The 18,460-nt window shown below is 40.0% G+C and overlaps 1 protein-coding gene across 1 annotated transcript in view; it reads left to right on the top strand.

Moving 5' to 3' along the window:
• The window catches only part of LOC134873578 (whirlin-like), a 73,983-nt gene that overhangs the window by 9,392 nt on the left and 46,131 nt on the right, over positions 1-18,460 (top strand). Inside the window, 2 exon segments of the mRNA XM_063897332.1 lie at positions 9,743-9,919; positions 15,902-16,027. Of these exon segments, the coding sequence (XP_063753402.1) occupies positions 9,743-9,919; positions 15,902-16,027 (303 nt within the window).

Here is an 18,460-nt window from a genome sequence, read left to right as displayed (position 1 = left end):
TCATATTAAACATCAACAGGACATTATTGAGACCACTCTATCAGCAAAGCGAACAGCAGAATATCCCTCCTGACCATTCATTTTAAGATTAACCTTTAGAAATACTGAGCAATTGTTGGTTATAACAAATTGTGGATTTACTGTGTGGGTCTTGACCTGAGTTTCGATGTACCTTAAGTAATGTTAAACTGTTGCTAACTCTTGTTTTGAGTGTCAATTACAGCAATAGGATAAATGTGATAGGATCATTAGGACCAATTTAAAAAAGAAAACTGACTCCTTGGATCAAATGCATTTAATATATTTCTGGCAGCGTTCTAAATCAAAAATACTAAACAATACTTTTTTTGTCATTAGTTCATCAGCAACAATAAAATGTTGATATTGCAAAGTTGGAAAATAAGGACGCACCTACATTTCCAAAATGGAAATAAACTATTATATATGGCAGGGGAAGCCATTTGTGATGGAAACTTTTCCTAACACATTGGCCTGGGATGGTTAAAGTTAGATTAACAGAGATACATGTGAATGACAGTATTGGTAATCTAGCATTACCACCTTCACTGTGCTGGGCCTATACTGATGTCATACTTTCTTTGAACATGAAGTTTCACAGCTGGTATACGCTGTTTCTCTAACATTGGCCTCTGTTCAATTCTATTTTTAAAGAATGACTGCTCCATTCTACTTGTTTGTTGAGAGAATTACATAATCACTACGAAATGACTCTTAGGCCCTGCACAAGTCCTTCTAAAGCATCTCTTCCTCAGCTGGCTCCATGCTGGAAGTTTGATGAAGCCAACAGGATGTGACTGCTGTAATAAGAACACACCTCTTCTCTGTTTGACTGCATTTGCTGCTTTACCTATCAAACTGCTGGATGCTGCTGTGGTCAAGTGTGCTTGAATGCAGCTCTCCATTTTTCAAAGCCCGTGTTCTAGCAGGCATCAGTGTGTGGGAGAAGCCAGTGGGAACCATTTCCCTGATGTGGAGGAGCAGCCTGACACATACTGCAGCTACAGAAGATCAGAGAGCACAACAGCTGTCACTGTGTGTGTGTGTGTGTGTGTGTGTGTGTGTGTGTGTGTGTGTGTGTGTGTGTGTGTGTGTGTGTGTGTGTGTGTGTGTGTGTGTGTGTGTGTGTGTGTGTGTGTGTGTGTGTGTGTGTGTTTGTTTGTGTTCAATATTCAGATTGATCCGGGTCGCGTCTATCGTTTTTGCAACCCAGTTCAGATTTAACCACACCCACTCCCGCATCAACGTAGCTCTGTGCGACTGTGTCGTGGATGTAGAGAGAACGTTGCCGTATTATCAAACATACTAAAAACCAATAGTTATGTACAAAACGTGTCAAACAAAACACTGGCAATGAGGCTGTATTATTCAGTAGTTTACTTTTCCTAAATCCATGGTGAATTAATATTAAAGATTCATTTACATTTACTCAGCTATGCAGAACAATTATCTTTTTTTCATATTAAATCTCCTTTGAAAAAGATGCTCCTTGAAGCAACATTAGCTGTCAAATTCATGTTTTGTGTGATGAAAATGCCGCATGTGAAGCTCTGATATTCGTCGATGCTTCCGTCATGCGGAAGTGGTTACATCTCGACTGGTTAAATCTAATGCGGGTCAGCAGTAAGATGGTGAGCAGGAACTATAAAAGACATTTATGAGGTCACAAATCTACATCGGAATGAGAGTGGTGTAGGTGTCTTTTTTCTCGCCCTCACAGAGTGCAAGAGGAGTCTTAAAAAGATGTCAATCAATCAGTCTTCACATACCCACACAGCCCAGACAGTTCTAATCACACACACACACACACACACACACACACACACACACACACACACACACACACACACACACACACACACACACACACACACACACACACACGCACACACACACACCTGCGTCATTTCCTACAACTACACACTGTTGTTTACCTCTATATGTGTATTCAGTGTGTTTACAGTGACACACTGTTCCTTTCTCTGTGCTGCTGCTGTGCAATAGTCTCCATGCACACACCCGCCTATTATGTGAAGCTAATGCACCAAGGACACGTGACTGCATGAGTCAGAGAGAGAGATGGAAATACAAGCACACATATTTTCAGCACACTTTATTTAAAAAACAATTGTGAGCGTTCTGAGAACTACACTAATAACAGTTACCCACCTCCGCTGACATTGTTTTTTAAGATAAGATTTACTTCATGAATACCCAACTGGGACATTTTTTGTTGCAGCAGCATAAAACAATACAAGGTATAGCATATAATTAGAGATAAAACAAAGAAATAATCAATTCTCAAGTATAAACATCTCAAAGAACGAATAGAAATTACAATAAACCAGCATTAGAGAAAAGATATATATACAGTTGACTATGAAGATAAATAATCTATAAAGTGTCAGACAAGTTAACACTATTGAAGTTAACAAAATATAAATCAGGATATTTATACATAATATTGCAATGAATGGAATATTAAGTAAAATATAAATGTACAATGTAAAGTGTAAAGTGAGAATGTTATGTCCAGTTAACAGAGAGGATAAGGAGCAGAGCAGCTCTGCAGCCAGAGGGGAGTTGTTGTACAGAGTTATGGCCGTAGGCAGGAATGTTCTCCTGTACCTGTCCTTCTGACAGCAGAGCTGGAGCAGTCTGTTGGAGAAGGAGCTCCGCTGTCTGTCCAGATGCAGGTCATTTATAGTAGCTAATCAAATCTCCGAAACAATGCCATGATGTGGAGGCAGTGCTATGAAGCCCTGGCCATGGGTGCTTTTTATTTCATGTTATCAACAAGCATGGTATATAGCATAGTATTCCATACAGTGGCACAGCATTTCTGGCTAAAGGCCTCTATTCAACTACACTAAGCTCAGCAAGAAAATAAATAGATTAAATAAAAAGATCGCTTAATGCGTAAAAAGGTTTGCAGCACAATTTGCTTAATGAGTCTAGGATTTCACACCTGGAATTGTAGCTGCCACAAGACAAAGATAAGCAGAAATAATTTACTTCCTAAACCTGTTTAAAATATACATTAGCCATCACCATACATTTGCACTTGATGAAGCGTTGTGATTAGCACTATATTTCCTGTCAGTTTGATCCAACATGCAGCATTAGTCAAAGGATATGGTTAGGGCTTTTTCTGCAGCACATAAGTAACTCAAAGTTACTTATTTGGATTATTTTGGAATGTGCGTTCATCTCCAGACAGCAGGGAATAATGTGGCAGCGCTTTCAGCATTAGCAATGCTAAGAGGCTGAAGTAGTGATTCAGTCACACTGAAGGGCCCTCAGGGAGGCCCCTATAGACTCAGTGACCAGCATTGACATACACTGCCCTCTTGTCCCATATGTCACCTGTCATCCTGGTTAAAAATAAACTCATCTACCACCTTTAACATGGCAACAAATTCCTCCCCCTCTCTCTTCATCCACCCACCCATCCTGCCCCACACAATACCCGCTGAGATCTCCTCTCACACCCACTCTATCCCGGCTCCAGCACCGCGGCATGCATATATAGCCCAAACCACTCTCGATAGTCACTCGTCTCTGCCAGTTACGGCACTGATCTTTGCCTCTCTTTCGCTCTAGATGGCTCTGAGCCTGCAGAAATGTTGGGCCCAGAATAGAAAGTGGCTACTTCTGCCTAACCTCTTATTCAGCGTTGTGATACATTGCTGAATAAAGTCAATGGACCCGCCTGCGGAGACTTTCTTTGTCATACAGCTTTCTCTGTGATTTGTTAGTGAAGCTCTAGTTGCTGAGGCCCATCGCTCTCTGCAGTTTATCCAGGTCGCTCTTTTTGTTGAAGTCTGTTTAGCAGACTAATTTTATCAGTGATGCAATTAGGCAGAAGATGCATTCCATGGCAAGTACGTCCTTTAATTCTATGTTTTTATGTGCTGTCAATGGAAAAACATTTAATTGGTGAGCTGAGGTCCCCGTCTTGGAAAACATGGCCAAAGAACAAGCAGAACTAAACACTGTGGTTGGGGGATTATAATGTGTGCTTACAATAATTGATGATGGGTAAGCAAATAATTAGCACCATTATCTTCTTCTGTTAATTGCATAAGTGCCGCTCATTTTATACGTGGGTCCTCAGCTCGACGAGAACAACCGCTGTGTTTCAGGACAAAATCCCTGGCAAAATAGGCAACACCCAAACCAGAAAAACCCTGTGATAGCGAATTATCACATTAAAACCGTGTCTTAAACATGCGCTGCTTTTTATAAACATCATACTTGGTTGTAGAAAACTTGAAACCAGCAACTGAGGCCTTAAGCTCTAAAGGGGAATTTCTACTATAATAGTTCAAGCGTTCTACTGGACTTCTTTTTGAAGCAGTGGGGCCGCCCCCTGCTCAACTGCATGTTGCCCCTTGGTTCTTGTTCATCTAAAGAACTGTATGAGAAGTAAAAAGTGTCATTCATCTTCCAGCTAGCATTATTTTTAAAACATCACTTTGCTAACCTTTTCTACCACCGAGTCTACTTATATGCATCCTCCGCTGGGCTGCTTAGCCAGATGTGGGAACTTCCAAAGGACTTTATATGGCTGCTCAGATTCTTCTTTATTTCACAACCAGCTCTGAGATGATAATGCCAATAGTTAAACTGTCCGTCATTACTTCCTCTTAGAGACTGATCACCTGTCACGGCAGTTTTCCATCTTCCCTATCATAACTCTCAAAAACAAGCAACTAAGCTGTGACACAAAATAGGGAACTTTTTCATGTCCCGTAAAAAGATGTTGTGCCTCGTTAATGGTGATAGATCTGGGAGAGCTGCGGGACAAGGATCATCCATCAACACATTGTCAGGAAAGAGACCAATCCCAGTTTCCAGGAAAGAGAAGCACTTAAACATCCAAAAGAATAGCCCCCCCCCCCCCCCCCCCGTGACCTACACATACATGCATATAGTACTATTGTATGCTGACCATAAAGGTCCTCAATCATGCTATATTTGAACAATCTATCGTAGGGCCATATCTATACAAAACATGTCTGTGAAGTGTTTTGTTCAAAATACCAAACATGATCTCTCCTCTGAAGAGAGATTGCTACCGGGAGAAACTCAGCTGAACGCTGCCGTGATTAAACCCCATATTATGTTCAAACCACATCCAGCATTATTTCTGAAACACTTCTCAGAGTTTACCACTAGAACAGAGACATTATATGTATTATATAAACAACAACTCTAAGTCCCTCCTGCAGACATCCTGCTGAATACACAGACACACAGAGGTGCTGCAGGGGGGATTCATCTCACTGACTGTATATTGGGGATGATAGGTTGGGACTTGTCTTGTGGGTGAATGTTGTCGGGAGTTCAATGTAAAGCCAGCCCACATTTCCGTTATGACATCATAACCGACGCAAATCTGGATCAGCTCGTTTGTACCCCCGTTTATAGAGATGTGGATAAGGAGGAAAAGAGAGAGGGTTGTATTTTCTGACACTTTGTGAGTCTCCTTACACACCGGGGACACATATTTGTAGAAAATACATTAAAAGGTGCCTTTTGCATAATATGGGACCTTTAAATCAGGTGGAAATGTAATTATATTTCTCAAACATGACATTCAAAGCTGAACAAAGCTGAGGTTAATGAGGCACGCGTATACAGTGCAGTATACTCAGCCAAGTAACACAGTAAAACTACCTAAATTAGTTAAGTTAAGTTAGGTCAACAAAACACCAACTTATCTTATCTTAACTTCTTTATTTGGAGATCAAACTGAAAAGATATGCAAAGTAAATTCCCTAACTGTGAAAAGTATTCACATTTGAGGTCACCCCTTGGTATGTTGACAAATTGTTGAGGCTAGATGGACATGTTGGCTATAACCAAAAAGCTAAAGTAACAATGAATGACATAGCTGAATTAAAACCCGGCGACTCATTTTCTTCCTTGATGCTGTATTCTATTAGCACAAGAGAAAAAGCGTGAAAAAAACATAATCTGGTTTGATCTTCTGGGTATCAGACAGAACGACGAACTGAAAGACACCTTGTGGAATGGAATATAGGTCCTTTTTAGGCCTATATTCTTACTGTCAACACAGTTCAGTGAGTGAGCCTGCACAATACAATGTGGCTCCCCTAAATCAAGGCAACCATTATTGATTTGACTTATTCTGCTTAGGTTTTTCCTGCTTTGACTTGTCAAACTGTCTTTTGAAAATGATCTATTAGCCCACCTCTGGTTCCACCATTTTGTCAACAGGAACTAGGCAATAGGCTTTTTCACTTTCTGTTAAATGGTGTTTGTGACTGCAGTATCTTTAGGCTGGAGGCGCTGAGCATGCCAACAGTCTACTTAGTGTACTGGAACCGTCTGCTGGGACGCTTTGTTTCTCCCTGTGGATGAGAGAAGCTGAGGGCTGAGTGCCGGGATTGAAGCAAGAGCCAGCAGCCTTTTAGCTGAGTCAGATAGCATTCAAGGTCAGCCACACTGCCGTATTCCTTCACTCCATTTCATTAGCAATTGATTTCCAATGCACAAGAAAATTGATACAACACTTCATACTGTGCCCCACCTGGAAAATCAGAACTCTTTCTAGACCATGTAAAAGGTAGAAATGTCTAAAATGTCACTAAGACCAGTTTCTTGTCAAGCCAGAGCGGTTATACTGAATTAGTTAAAAATGTGTGTAATACAGCCAACAGGAGTGAGTCCGGGTGAAAAGCCTTGGTGAGGCATTCTCAAGCCTTGAGCTGAGCAGATGGTTAGGAGGAAGGTGCAGTAATCCAGTTAAGAGGACATAAAAGCATGTGTAAATCTCCTTGTGTCAAATAGTTAGGGACAATCTCATTTCTCAGTATGTCTTAATTTGACAAAAAGGACTCAATTTAAACTTTATTGATTTAGACTCATGTATCTCCTCCTGGCAGTGTTCAGGTTTGGCCACTCACTATTATTAGGGACAGTGATCCTCTAAGTAATGAACAACGTCATTACGTTGTTCCCCGAGCAGCTACACTTTCTATCAGATGTAGAATGAGAAATCTAGCTCTCCTTTAAAACACTGTAAAACCATTGCCCCATTCAGCTGAAGTAAAATGCAACATGTGTAAATAAAGAAGACACGTTTCTGCAAGACATATTTTGCCAACTGTCCTTTAAAATGAACATTCCATTTTATTTTTGACTTATTGATTGTATTGTTAAGTAGGTGTCATATTTCAACAAGATGGATAGCTAAATTAAGATCCAACATGTTCTGTATGTGAGACAGCTTCTTCTTTAATGTTGGATTTCGAGACCGGCCCAGCTCAGACAAACTGAGTGCTAAGGCCTGTGATAAACAGCTATAGTGTTCTGTAAAGGGCTGACGGCGAATTATACTCTGTCAGATCCTGCAGCAACTTCAGCCTTGTGCTCAGCCAACACTGTAGCGAGCCCATTCATCATGTGTGTGAGGACAGTGCAGGTGACTGTCGCTGCCTGGGGTTAATGTAGCCTCACAAACATGATGGAGCTGTTCCAAGACTGCTGCTTAGCTTCGTTAGGGTGTGCATATCTGTGTACAGTGAGCATGGCAGCTTCCTTTCCTCTTCTGTACATCTAAACTAACATCTTTTGGAAGTAAAGCTGCTCAAGAGGCAAAATTATTTTGATTTGGGGTGGAAATCTTAAAGCACCAAACACCATACAGTTATTAATGACACATTATCTGATGAGCAAGTAAAGGTACACAAAGGGTATTGATCTCTGGTCTCTCTCCCGATTGAGAATCTTTGGGATGTGCTGGAGAAGACTTTGCGCAGTGGTCCGAATCTCCCGTCATCACTACAAGATCTTGGCGAAAAATTATTGCAACTCTGGACAGAAATAAATGTTCTGACATTGCAGAAGCTTGTGGAAACGATGCCACAGCAAATGCGTGCCGTAATCAAAGCAAAAGGCGGTCCAACGAAATGTTAGAGTGTGTGACATTTCTTTTGGCCAGGCAGTGTATGGTGTCGTTTTGCATCATGGTGCACAGCTGATATAATGGTAGTTGTAGTTTTTAAAGATATTTTAGATTTTCTTAGGATTAAAGAATGTAAAAACAGAGATGAGACTCTAGCCAGTGTGTCTGAGCTGGCAGAATGGGCCCATTCACTCTCTACATATAGTCCTTGGATGTGACTGTGACATGCTCATCTGTATCCTTTGTCTATTTTTGGATTACCCTTGAGATGGCAGTGATAAAGAAGCTCAGTTAGACTGAATTATGGCCAAGGCACTGCTGAAAGACACATTGCAGTGTCACTGCTGACACACAAACTGAACTCTCATCAACACTGCAAGGACTGACATCCATCCTCCTCACAGCACAGTTTGGAGGGAGGCGAGGAAGAAGAGGACGGGTTTTAAGCATGCATAATCTGCCACTGTTGTTATTTAAGTTACTGTAGAAAGGACAAATTAAGAGATCCATAAATAATGTAATTCTTTTTGATCCCTGAGGGAAATTGCTCCCACACGGAGGCAAAGGGCCACACTGAACAACAGAGCAGCAGCCCTCAGTGTTTTGCTCAACGACACTTCAGTAGGGCAGATGTGCTCCAATATTGGAGTCAAATTGGAGTCCTTAATTACAAGGGAGAGCTTTTATGAGGACCAAATGAGAAGCAACAATAATGACAGAGAACAAAATAAGATAGTGCTTCAAGTCAGCACAGACTTTATCAAGACCAGCATCTTTCCCTATCTTCAGTGTTCATGTAATCATACTTTAGTTGACATTTGCAAATCTTGTAGGGAGACTGAAATGCTACAATTAATGCTTAAAAAGTTATTCTCTTCTGACACAAACAGAAACATGTCCCCAATGTTTCTGTTGTTTCTTTTTCATCTTCAACCCTGGCCCCATGTTGCAGGTGACAGACATTAAACAGGATTTATTTGAACTCACGGTGGCTTTTACCAGCAACAATCTGCCTTCTGTTAAATCATTGACCAATGATTAAAGGTTTTTTTTAAATTATAATTTACCATCTCTGGCTTAAAAAATGCAGTTAAGTGGTCAACATAATGTTCAGCAAGGTTATGTCCTGAGGCAAAATGTTTTTGATTTGTACCAATGTGATCTCAGACTACGCTCTGCATACTAAGTAGTCAGGGTTGACGGATTATACTGTGGGTTTACCAGAGCTGTTTACTACAGCCTGATGGGAGCAATAACGGCCATGATTGAAATGACTGGGAGACCCTCTAAGTGTTAACTAAAATGTCTAAATTCTTTAGCTAAAAGCTGAAGCCTTCTGTGCCATTAAGCCCCACTAGGTGCTGGTTCATAAAGTATGTTTTAAGGTGATGTAAAAGTCTTGTCCTGTTAAAGAGGAACCTAAAACCAGTGTTGGCTTTTTTAAATTAGAAGTTTCACGTGTTGGATCTCCGACCACACCATGCATCACTGATGGTCCACTGGAGGTCCGCTGGAACACGATTTCAAGTGTGCAAGCTTAAAGGAAATAATAAACTCAAAACATCAAATTATAAACTCAGTTTTAAACAAATCAATATCAACTGCTTAAACCAGCCAAACATTTCACAAATCTATGGATATCCTTATGCACAAAGCCAACATTCTCTGCCATAAAACACCTAGTTTTATAGGTTTATCCTATATGATAGCGAAAGGATTGCTGTGAAAGCGTCACTAGGTCTGCTGCATGTAGTACTTTCACAACCCTACCTTCTTCCTGTGATGCAGGTGCTCAAGGGGTGCAAGAAGCTGGCCATTACAGTGTGTTCCATGGGTCGGATTCCTGGAGGCTACATCACCAACCATGTGTACAGCTGGGTGGACCCTGAGGGCCGGAACGTCTCCCCACCGCCCGACAGCCATGAGACCAACCAGAGGCAAGGACAGGGCATGGAAGAGAGGACGGTAAGAACAATGTGGGTATGTCTGTGATGCTGGTACAGGAGAGGAATCGTCCAAGACTGATGTATTGGTGTGAGGCATTTGACAAAAATAAAAAAAAGTAGAAAATATTTTGTAGTTCAACACTACAGTATGTCACTAAACAAACTGTGTCCAGCGTTATTGACTTTCTCTATTTAAGTGTTTTGAGTGTTTTATTTATTATAACATGGTTGAAATATTAACTTAATGCTTACTTGCTGTGAATCAGGTTTTTTTTGGTGTTTTTTTAATAATTCTTATTTATTTATTAAAATGTTTTTTGGGGCAACCAGTGTCTTTAATATAGTGCAGTTGAGAAATGGGGAGACAGAGTGGATGACGGCCGGCAAAGGGGACTCAGGCCGGATTCGAACTTAGGTCCACCGCATGGGGATCCAACCCCAGTATATCAGTCAGCTCTACCGACTGAGCTATACGACGGCCATGTGAATTGTTATTTAACATTGAAATAAAAATAATCACTTCGAACTACAGTATACCCAGTTGAATACACTACAAAGACAAGATATGTAATGTTCAAACTGATAAACTTTATGTTTTTTTGCAAATATTCACTCATTTAGATTGTTATGCCTGCAACACTTCCCAATAAAGCTGGGACAGTTTACGTCCTTTCAACAATAAGTTGTTAGTGTCCTCAGTTATGGAACTGAGGACTGAGTGTCCTCAGTTATGGAACTGAGGACACTAACTGTTGAAGCTTTGTAGATGGAATTCATTCCAATTCTTGCTTGATGTACGACTTCAGTTGCTCAGCGAACCGGGGTCTCCGTTGTCGTATTTTACACTTCATAATGCGCCACACATGTTCAATGGCAGACAGGTCTAGACTGCAGACTAGTACCCTCACTCTTTCACCATGAAGCCACGCTGTTTTTGGTGTTGTCTGAAATAAGCAGGGATGGTGGGAGCATTCATCAACTTTGCCAGTCTTTTGTTGGAACGTGTCGCAGGCATCACATTCAGTGAATATTTGTAAAAAAAAACATGAAGTTGATTAGTTTGAACATTAAATATCTTGTCTTTGTAGTGTATTGAAAATAGGTCGAAAAGGATTTGCAAATCATTGTATTCTGTTGTTATTTAAGTTTTACACAACGTCCCAACGTCATTGGAATTGGGGTTTGAACATTTCACACTTTTAATGTAGCAACACAATTGGTAAAACTTAAAATGAAGAATAATAGAAGAATATAATATAAATAGTATTTAAACACTCAATTGAATTAGACTGCAGTCGTAAACCAATGGGTGGAGAATCAGTGCCCCATTAGTGTGTTAACATTAAGAAGTATGGTAAAATGCAGTGCCGAATGAGTAACCTGTGCAATCATAACCAAAATCTGAAAGTTGAGTGGGAAACACAGGACACTCCCCATCAACAAAACACATCTTAGTTAAGTAATGGAAGTAAAGATAAATGTTTTGGGGAACACTGCACTATACTGTTGTTGGATATAAGCCATCATTATGCATGTTTGGTGAATTGAAGAGTTTGTTATGTCTGTTTACGGCAATTGGTAAAATGATTAATTGACTGTATTTGTATACTTTTATAGCGCTTTATCCAGACTCCAACACCCCTATAATCGCTTTATGATTACAAGTCATCATTCACACATTCACGCCTCATTCATACAGAGCAATGTGCCACATCTCGAGGCAGCTAACATTCACACACATTCACACACCATTGGTCATGCCATCAGGAACTACTTGGGATTAAGAATCTTGCCCATGGATACATCGACATGTTGACTGCAGGGGCTGGGACTGAACCCACAACCTTCTGATTGATGGAAGACCACACTCCCCCACAGGCCCATGACTACATTGCTAGTTAGCCAGCTTGCTAACAATGGTGATTTTCATTTCCTGTTGCATTTGATGCACTATGCAGGTTAGTAGCTTGCAGGGGACCGAAGGCAACAGGAACAAAACAAACTAAATGATACAGCAATGACTGAGCAGGACAGAGATAAAAGTGAAAAGTGTAGCTTCACAGGAGAAGAGAAAAAGACCCTCAGGCAGACTGGAAGAGCTGCTCTGGATGACGGGCAGGAGCATGACCTCAGCCACACTTGGGGCTGACTGGGCATGCTCTCTGGTGGCTGAAGGCTGTGGCTGGACCCCCAACTGATACTGGATCATACAGGGTAAAGTCAGGGCCGCCGCAGTTCAGCAGGAACATTTGGACTGTGGCAGCTCTGCAGGACGGAGTTGAACAGTTGCACCTGAGCAGGGGTATCAGAACTCTGCCTCAGCTCAGTAGGGAGGAGTGTTATCAGGTCTGACGACTGGACGAGGGACAATAATTTCCCTGAAACGTAAGTGGACAGAAGGAACAGTTCTCATGGCTGGTAAGGATGTCAGTGGGTTCACAGGAATGTTTTGGGGCTAGAGTCAACTCGGGACAGGAGTGCTGCAGACTAGTTGGTGACAAATACAACTAATAAGACCAGGATGGAAAAATTAAAACTAGAACAGAAAAACGGATTTGCTGGAACTACCAACAAGGCTGATTCAGAGGAGGTATGTATATAACAACAGACATGATACAGGGTGAGAATACTTTAAAAAATAAAACAGGAAACTGACCAACCCAGAACCTTGACACCAATGAAAGACTTAAAATTTGAGATACAGCTACTGTTTTGAGGCTGAAGCAAAATTCATTATTTGCGTGGCATTTTGTTATCAAAAGTTGCAAAGATTAAAAACAACAACATTGTAACCGTTAATGTTATGGGAGCTTTATACAGTATGTGTTGCGCAGGCTTTTAGCTAGGATTTTTTTACAGGGTGTCCCATTTTTTTTTCAATGGTCTAGCAATGCACGAGCGCCGCAGGCACGAGTATTGTAGGGGGGCCCGGGGGCATCCCCCCCCCGAATATTTTTGAAATTCACAACTCTCTGAAACACTATTTCCTGCATTTTGAGGTGCAAATTTTGTGGAATACAGCCACGTTTTTCTCTTTGTTACAACATTATTTTTGTGCTGAGGCTGGGAGGAGGTATGTGTGTGTGTGTTGGGGGGTGGGGAAGACCAGATCATTTTTTGGCAATATTATAATAACACTGATTGATATACAATATAATATGTTTCATAAGCTAATACAAAGAACAGTGAGTGTAACTGAAACTAAAAGGTACAACTTAATTGTCACATACATAGCCTACATCTTGTATGTGTACTTATTCAATTTTGTTAATCTATATCATATCATATATTTATGCAACACACCTAGCATACAGTTGTATTAGCTATGTGTTTGTGATGGTTTTCTGACCTTTCACACCTTTGAACATTCACACAAGAAAACAATTCTTACATGACTACTCTGCTGGAAGAAGCTGGATTTCATTGTCTGTGTTCTTGCTCTTTTCCTCATCTTTCACAGTAACTGGAAGAAATCATTTTCATTTAGCCTTATTTTTCATTTAGCCGTCATATCAAATCAAATCAAATCAATCAAATATTATAAAGGACATTATCAACTGTAAATATGTCAATAGTGGGAATTAAGTACACTGTTCTCCACAAACAACATCCATTTATCGATCTTTTAAAAGTAAAGGCTCCCTATTATTCAAAGGAACCATACACATTTGATCTCCTCATGCGCCCCCCTCCCCACTACAGTTCCGCGCCGGTCGCATCGTCCTGACGTTTTTGTTGTTGTTTTTCCCCCGGTTCATCGACAGTTATTGCCACCAAAGAATCCAGAAAAACTCAGAAATACTGCTATAGTTATCAGGCTTTCTGTCATGTTTGTAAAGATTGTTAAAAATATCAGATATTCCACCAATACAGCGCCCGTCCACACCGCGTCACGGAAAATCGACCAATGCAATCCGAGTCTCGCGACTCGCCGCGAGTCACTCGCGAGATGTGAGTTTAGCGTGATTTCGCGAGATTTCGGCTTGAATCGCTGAATTTTGATCACATTCAGCGAAGTTACCGGGGAAAACAGCGGAGGAAAAAAATAGGGCGTCTTGCCTAAAACTAGGGCGTCCAATTTCTTTGTATTTTGGTGTTGCGGACAGAGACAGATATGGCATCTGTAATATTTAAAACATATTGTTATTTAGGATAATATTATTGGTAATTGTCTTCCCACTGATGTCCGTCAGAAGTCAGTTCAGGACTGTAGTAATGTTCTCAGAGGAGAGTCATTGCGACATTTGGTGTTGTGACATTTGTGGAAGACCGACTCATCCTACATCAGTTACCCAGCACAAGCCTTGGCTGCTACCCAACAACAGATTTGCTCACACTGATCAGCTGATGTTTTACCATGCTTTCTGCTTTTATCATCCATCATTTATCATCACACCTTCATTTATTTTTTAGAAAATATAAATGTTTGCTTTTTACAAATGTCCATTCACTTACAGGTCAGGCAGACTTGTAAGACTTAAAATAACAAGTTATGCACATAGATGCAGATCTGTTATATGAAACAATGAGGTGTAAAGTTGATTGCTTTAACAATAGGATGTTTGTAAGGACCTTTACTTGAGTGAGTTTAACTATAACTTAGTTTCTAAGTTTAGAGTGCAGGTAATGACTTTCAGTTATATCATTTAAAACTCAGCAGTGGGGGTATAAGTCCATAAAGATAGCTCATATAAATAAGGTTCAGCATTGTTTACAGAGTTAGACCAATGAACTGGATTAGGGAAAACTGAATCAGTCCAACAGAGATTGATTTCAGTTAACACTTTGTGGTTATTCCATCAACACATTTTTACCCTGAAATCAATCACAACGTCACATCCGAGATAATGTTACAAGATAATGTTCTCATTCAACAAAATAAAACAAAGCTCAGGCATACTTTATGCACTCTCCAAAAAATACTAACTAATAAATGAAGGAACTTTAGAGCGTCAGCTACAAGTCACAAGATCTCTGCATAAGCTTATGTGACTTGTAGGAGAGACATGTCACTTGTTTTTATTTTTATTTTAATGAATTTCTAGAGCAAAGAAATTACAGTGGCATAGTTGTGTTTACTTTTCATACCACTCTTAATGTTTCTGAGGCTAATGAAAATAAAATGCTTAGGCCTATGTGCGTTCACACCGGACGTGACAATGAATCAGAAAACCAAAACATCAGTCGTTAGCTGTTAGCACACAGAGCTCTCAGCTCCTCATATCTGTTCACAAACTACTACATGTACAAACCACAGACTGTTTATTGCATGGCGAATACAGTCACTGCTTTATTTCTGTCTTGGTTGTGAGGGTGAACGGAGCAGCTACAACGTTAGCTTAGCCTGATCAATCAGATCTCCAGTCAGAAAACACACATTTAAAAGTGTTTTGCCTGCCGCATTGTCTCCACACTTGTAAAAGCATTAATTCATGGTTTTACAAACCAGTATCAGTATGTTGTTATTCAGCATCATTTTAAAACATGTATTACGGTTAAATTATGAGTAAAGACAACCGATAGCCGTGGTGAAACTCGAGTGATTAGAGCGATGCAAATATTTGCATGGCTTCCAGTTTTTGACTTGAAGCTTCACTAATCAATGTGATCTATATCACCAGATAATCAAATGATGTGTCTGTATTGTGCAGGGTACATTTATTTAAAATAGCTGGAATCCCCCCGATTTTGAAAGTGACATCCTTTCTATGCTTTGCTATGTTTCCTATAGAATAATTTCTCAATAGAAATGAGTGCCCTTGAAATAAATCTACATTTCTCTCAACAACATTTAACATTACTTGGCCAACACATTAAGTCATTTATCTGCCAAAAATATCAATCAGTCTCTGGTTCCAGCTTCTAAACTGTGATAACATTGTAAAGGCACATAACCACAGACAACTATTAAGAAGTCTTCCATTACCCTCATTTATTTAACTCTGTGTTCCACATTGTTGCACCATTTTTACACTTGGTAATCGTCCTGTCTCCTCTGCAGGTTATTCTTAATATGGACGATGGTCGCTCTCTGGGCCTGATGATCAGAGGTGGAGCAGAGTATGGACTGGGGATCTACATCACTGGAGTGGACCCCGGATCTGCTGCAGATGCCTGTGCTCTAAAGGTACCCTAACTAAACTTTTCTTGATAGCATTGTTATATTTCAACATTAACCTCAAATGAGAAATCATGATCTTTGAGATACATGCAAAAAGGTATTACCTAAAGAAAAACCTGATTGTATGTTGCATTCAAGCTTTTATGTTCTCCATCAAATTGTTTGGTCAGTACAGTACAATCTTCCTGTGGCCAACACTTAACAATCATTCCATTTAAACAGTGTTGTGCGTGAACGAGTTCAAAAGAACGCGTTCATTGAACACGCTCATTTTTTCGTGAACGTTGAACTGAACGCAACACATTTTTCAATAAAGATCTTGAACGTGAATTAGTTCACATTATGTGTCATGAACGGCAGACATCACTGTAAATGAAGGTTGGCATTTGTTTTCCATTGAAAACTGAGTGACATCTGTTTTCTCTTTTGAAACGCAACGAGAGAGAAAGTTCCTCCCTCCTGTAGGTGCCGCTTAAATCATGTATCAACGCAGAAATAGTTTTGGCACTGTATGCGCAATGCATTGCGGGCAACGTAGTGTCCGGCTGAGAATAGTTGAGTTGAATAGTTGAAACGTACTGGCTTCCGCACGACGTTACCCATGATGAATTGCAGCAGAGCGGCTTAGGCATAGCAACGCCGAGGGCGCGGAGGGCTGGAGGCTCGAGAGAGAGAGATACAGAGACCAATGACGAGAGTGAGAGACACATAGGTATATATAATATCATATATATCAAATAATATATTCATATTTCATATTATATATTCTTTATTTAATTGAATGCTAGTAGATTTCATTGCACTAAGTATAGAACTGGTCTATCTTGTCTGTATTGCTACAAGTTTCAGCACCTGTTAAGAAACCCACAATAGCAGTGTTATGAGCAAATGTCTACAATGAACAGTTTCAAAGAACGTATAGTGATTTCTAGCTCGTAGTGTGAAAAAAAGTATTTATTTGAATATCTCACGAAAAAAGTGAAATGAACTGAACTTTGAACTAGTTCAGAATTAAAATTGTGAACTTTGAACGTGAACTGTTCACTTTGAGCATGTATGAACTGAACTTGAACTAGTTCAGAAAAGCTGTGAACTGGCACAACACTGCATTTAAAAATAATACAGTGTTTTGAATCCAAGTGAAACAGAATTCCCTGTACACTTTTAGACTCCACTTAGCCTTTTGTGTGACTGTTTTTTAAACTGAAGAATACAGATCAGACTTAAACCAAATTGAAAATCATGCTCAGAATTATTGGCCAAGTGGCATGTGCTTCTTTGTATCTATTCACATAGAGGGGAATCTGTTTTTGTGCTCTCAGTGTACTTACTCACGGGTTACAGGAGGATATAATGCTAAAACAAGCAAACCAACTAAAATGAAACAAAGAACTAAAACAACAATATATGGTGTACATATTAGGGCTGTCAAAGTTAACACGATTAACGCTAACCTTGGCCTGCTCTGTAGTTTGAAAAAAACATCAGGAAACTGTCACGGTTCTGTCATACGGTTGAAAACAGCACCCAAGTGTAGTAGCGAAAACAAGGGGAGGCAGGTATGAGGGTTCAAACGAAAAGCAAGCTTTATTAAAAAGCTGAATACAAAAGTACAAAACCGCAGGGACAAACAAATTTGACAAAAGTAAAGAAACAAACAATGGGAAACAAACCGGGAAGTCAAGGGAGGCAGGCAGGCAGGACAGAAACCATGGTAAAGTTGTGTTTGACAGCAGAAACAGAAAAAGCTTGGTTATAAATCGTTGCCAGGTGGTTTTCTGGACAAGACCGAGGTAATATGTACGTACTGCAAAGTGGATTAAGTTTCCTCCGGAGTATGCCGAGTTCAAAATATCACTCGCTGTCAAAGATTCACAGAGACCCCCACCCCCTCGCAAGCAGAGCATTCTCTCAACGGTGACTAGGGGACAACATAACAAGCAACAAACTAACTACAGCTATAGCTAAGGGAGGCTACAGACTGTACGCCAGTAAACACTGAGGAAGACGAGACTCTGCTGGAGATAATGACATCAAACGGCCGCACATATGAAGTGAGAGAGCCACCACTGTAAACAAGATTCATAACTTCTGGAGTATACTTATCTTTGTCGCGGATTGTTGCAATAACAATTATGTTTACTGTATTGAATAAACATAATTTATTATTATTAGGCAAGTGAGTATTTTGACCGTATTATTATTTTCCAACTCCAAGCTGTATGAACTTGGATGCGTGTTAGATTTGAACATATCAGGTGATGTGTATTTTTGGCTAAATGGGCAAAAGGGGTTCAACTGACTTTTGAAAAGTCAAACATTGTAAAAAATCTAAATGTCTAACTCACGTTAACATTTATTGTCACTTGAACTATACAGATATACAATTTAATACTGTAGATATTTTAATGTTCCACTCGAGCTGCATTTAAAATAAAA

The sequence above is a fragment of the Eleginops maclovinus genome, chromosome 12 (genome assembly GCF_036324505.1).
Source record: "Eleginops maclovinus isolate JMC-PN-2008 ecotype Puerto Natales chromosome 12, JC_Emac_rtc_rv5, whole genome shotgun sequence".
In the NCBI taxonomy this organism is placed as follows: Eukaryota; Metazoa; Chordata; class Actinopteri; order Perciformes; family Eleginopidae; genus Eleginops; species Eleginops maclovinus.
This window is presented reverse-complemented; position numbering and strand designations above follow the sequence as displayed.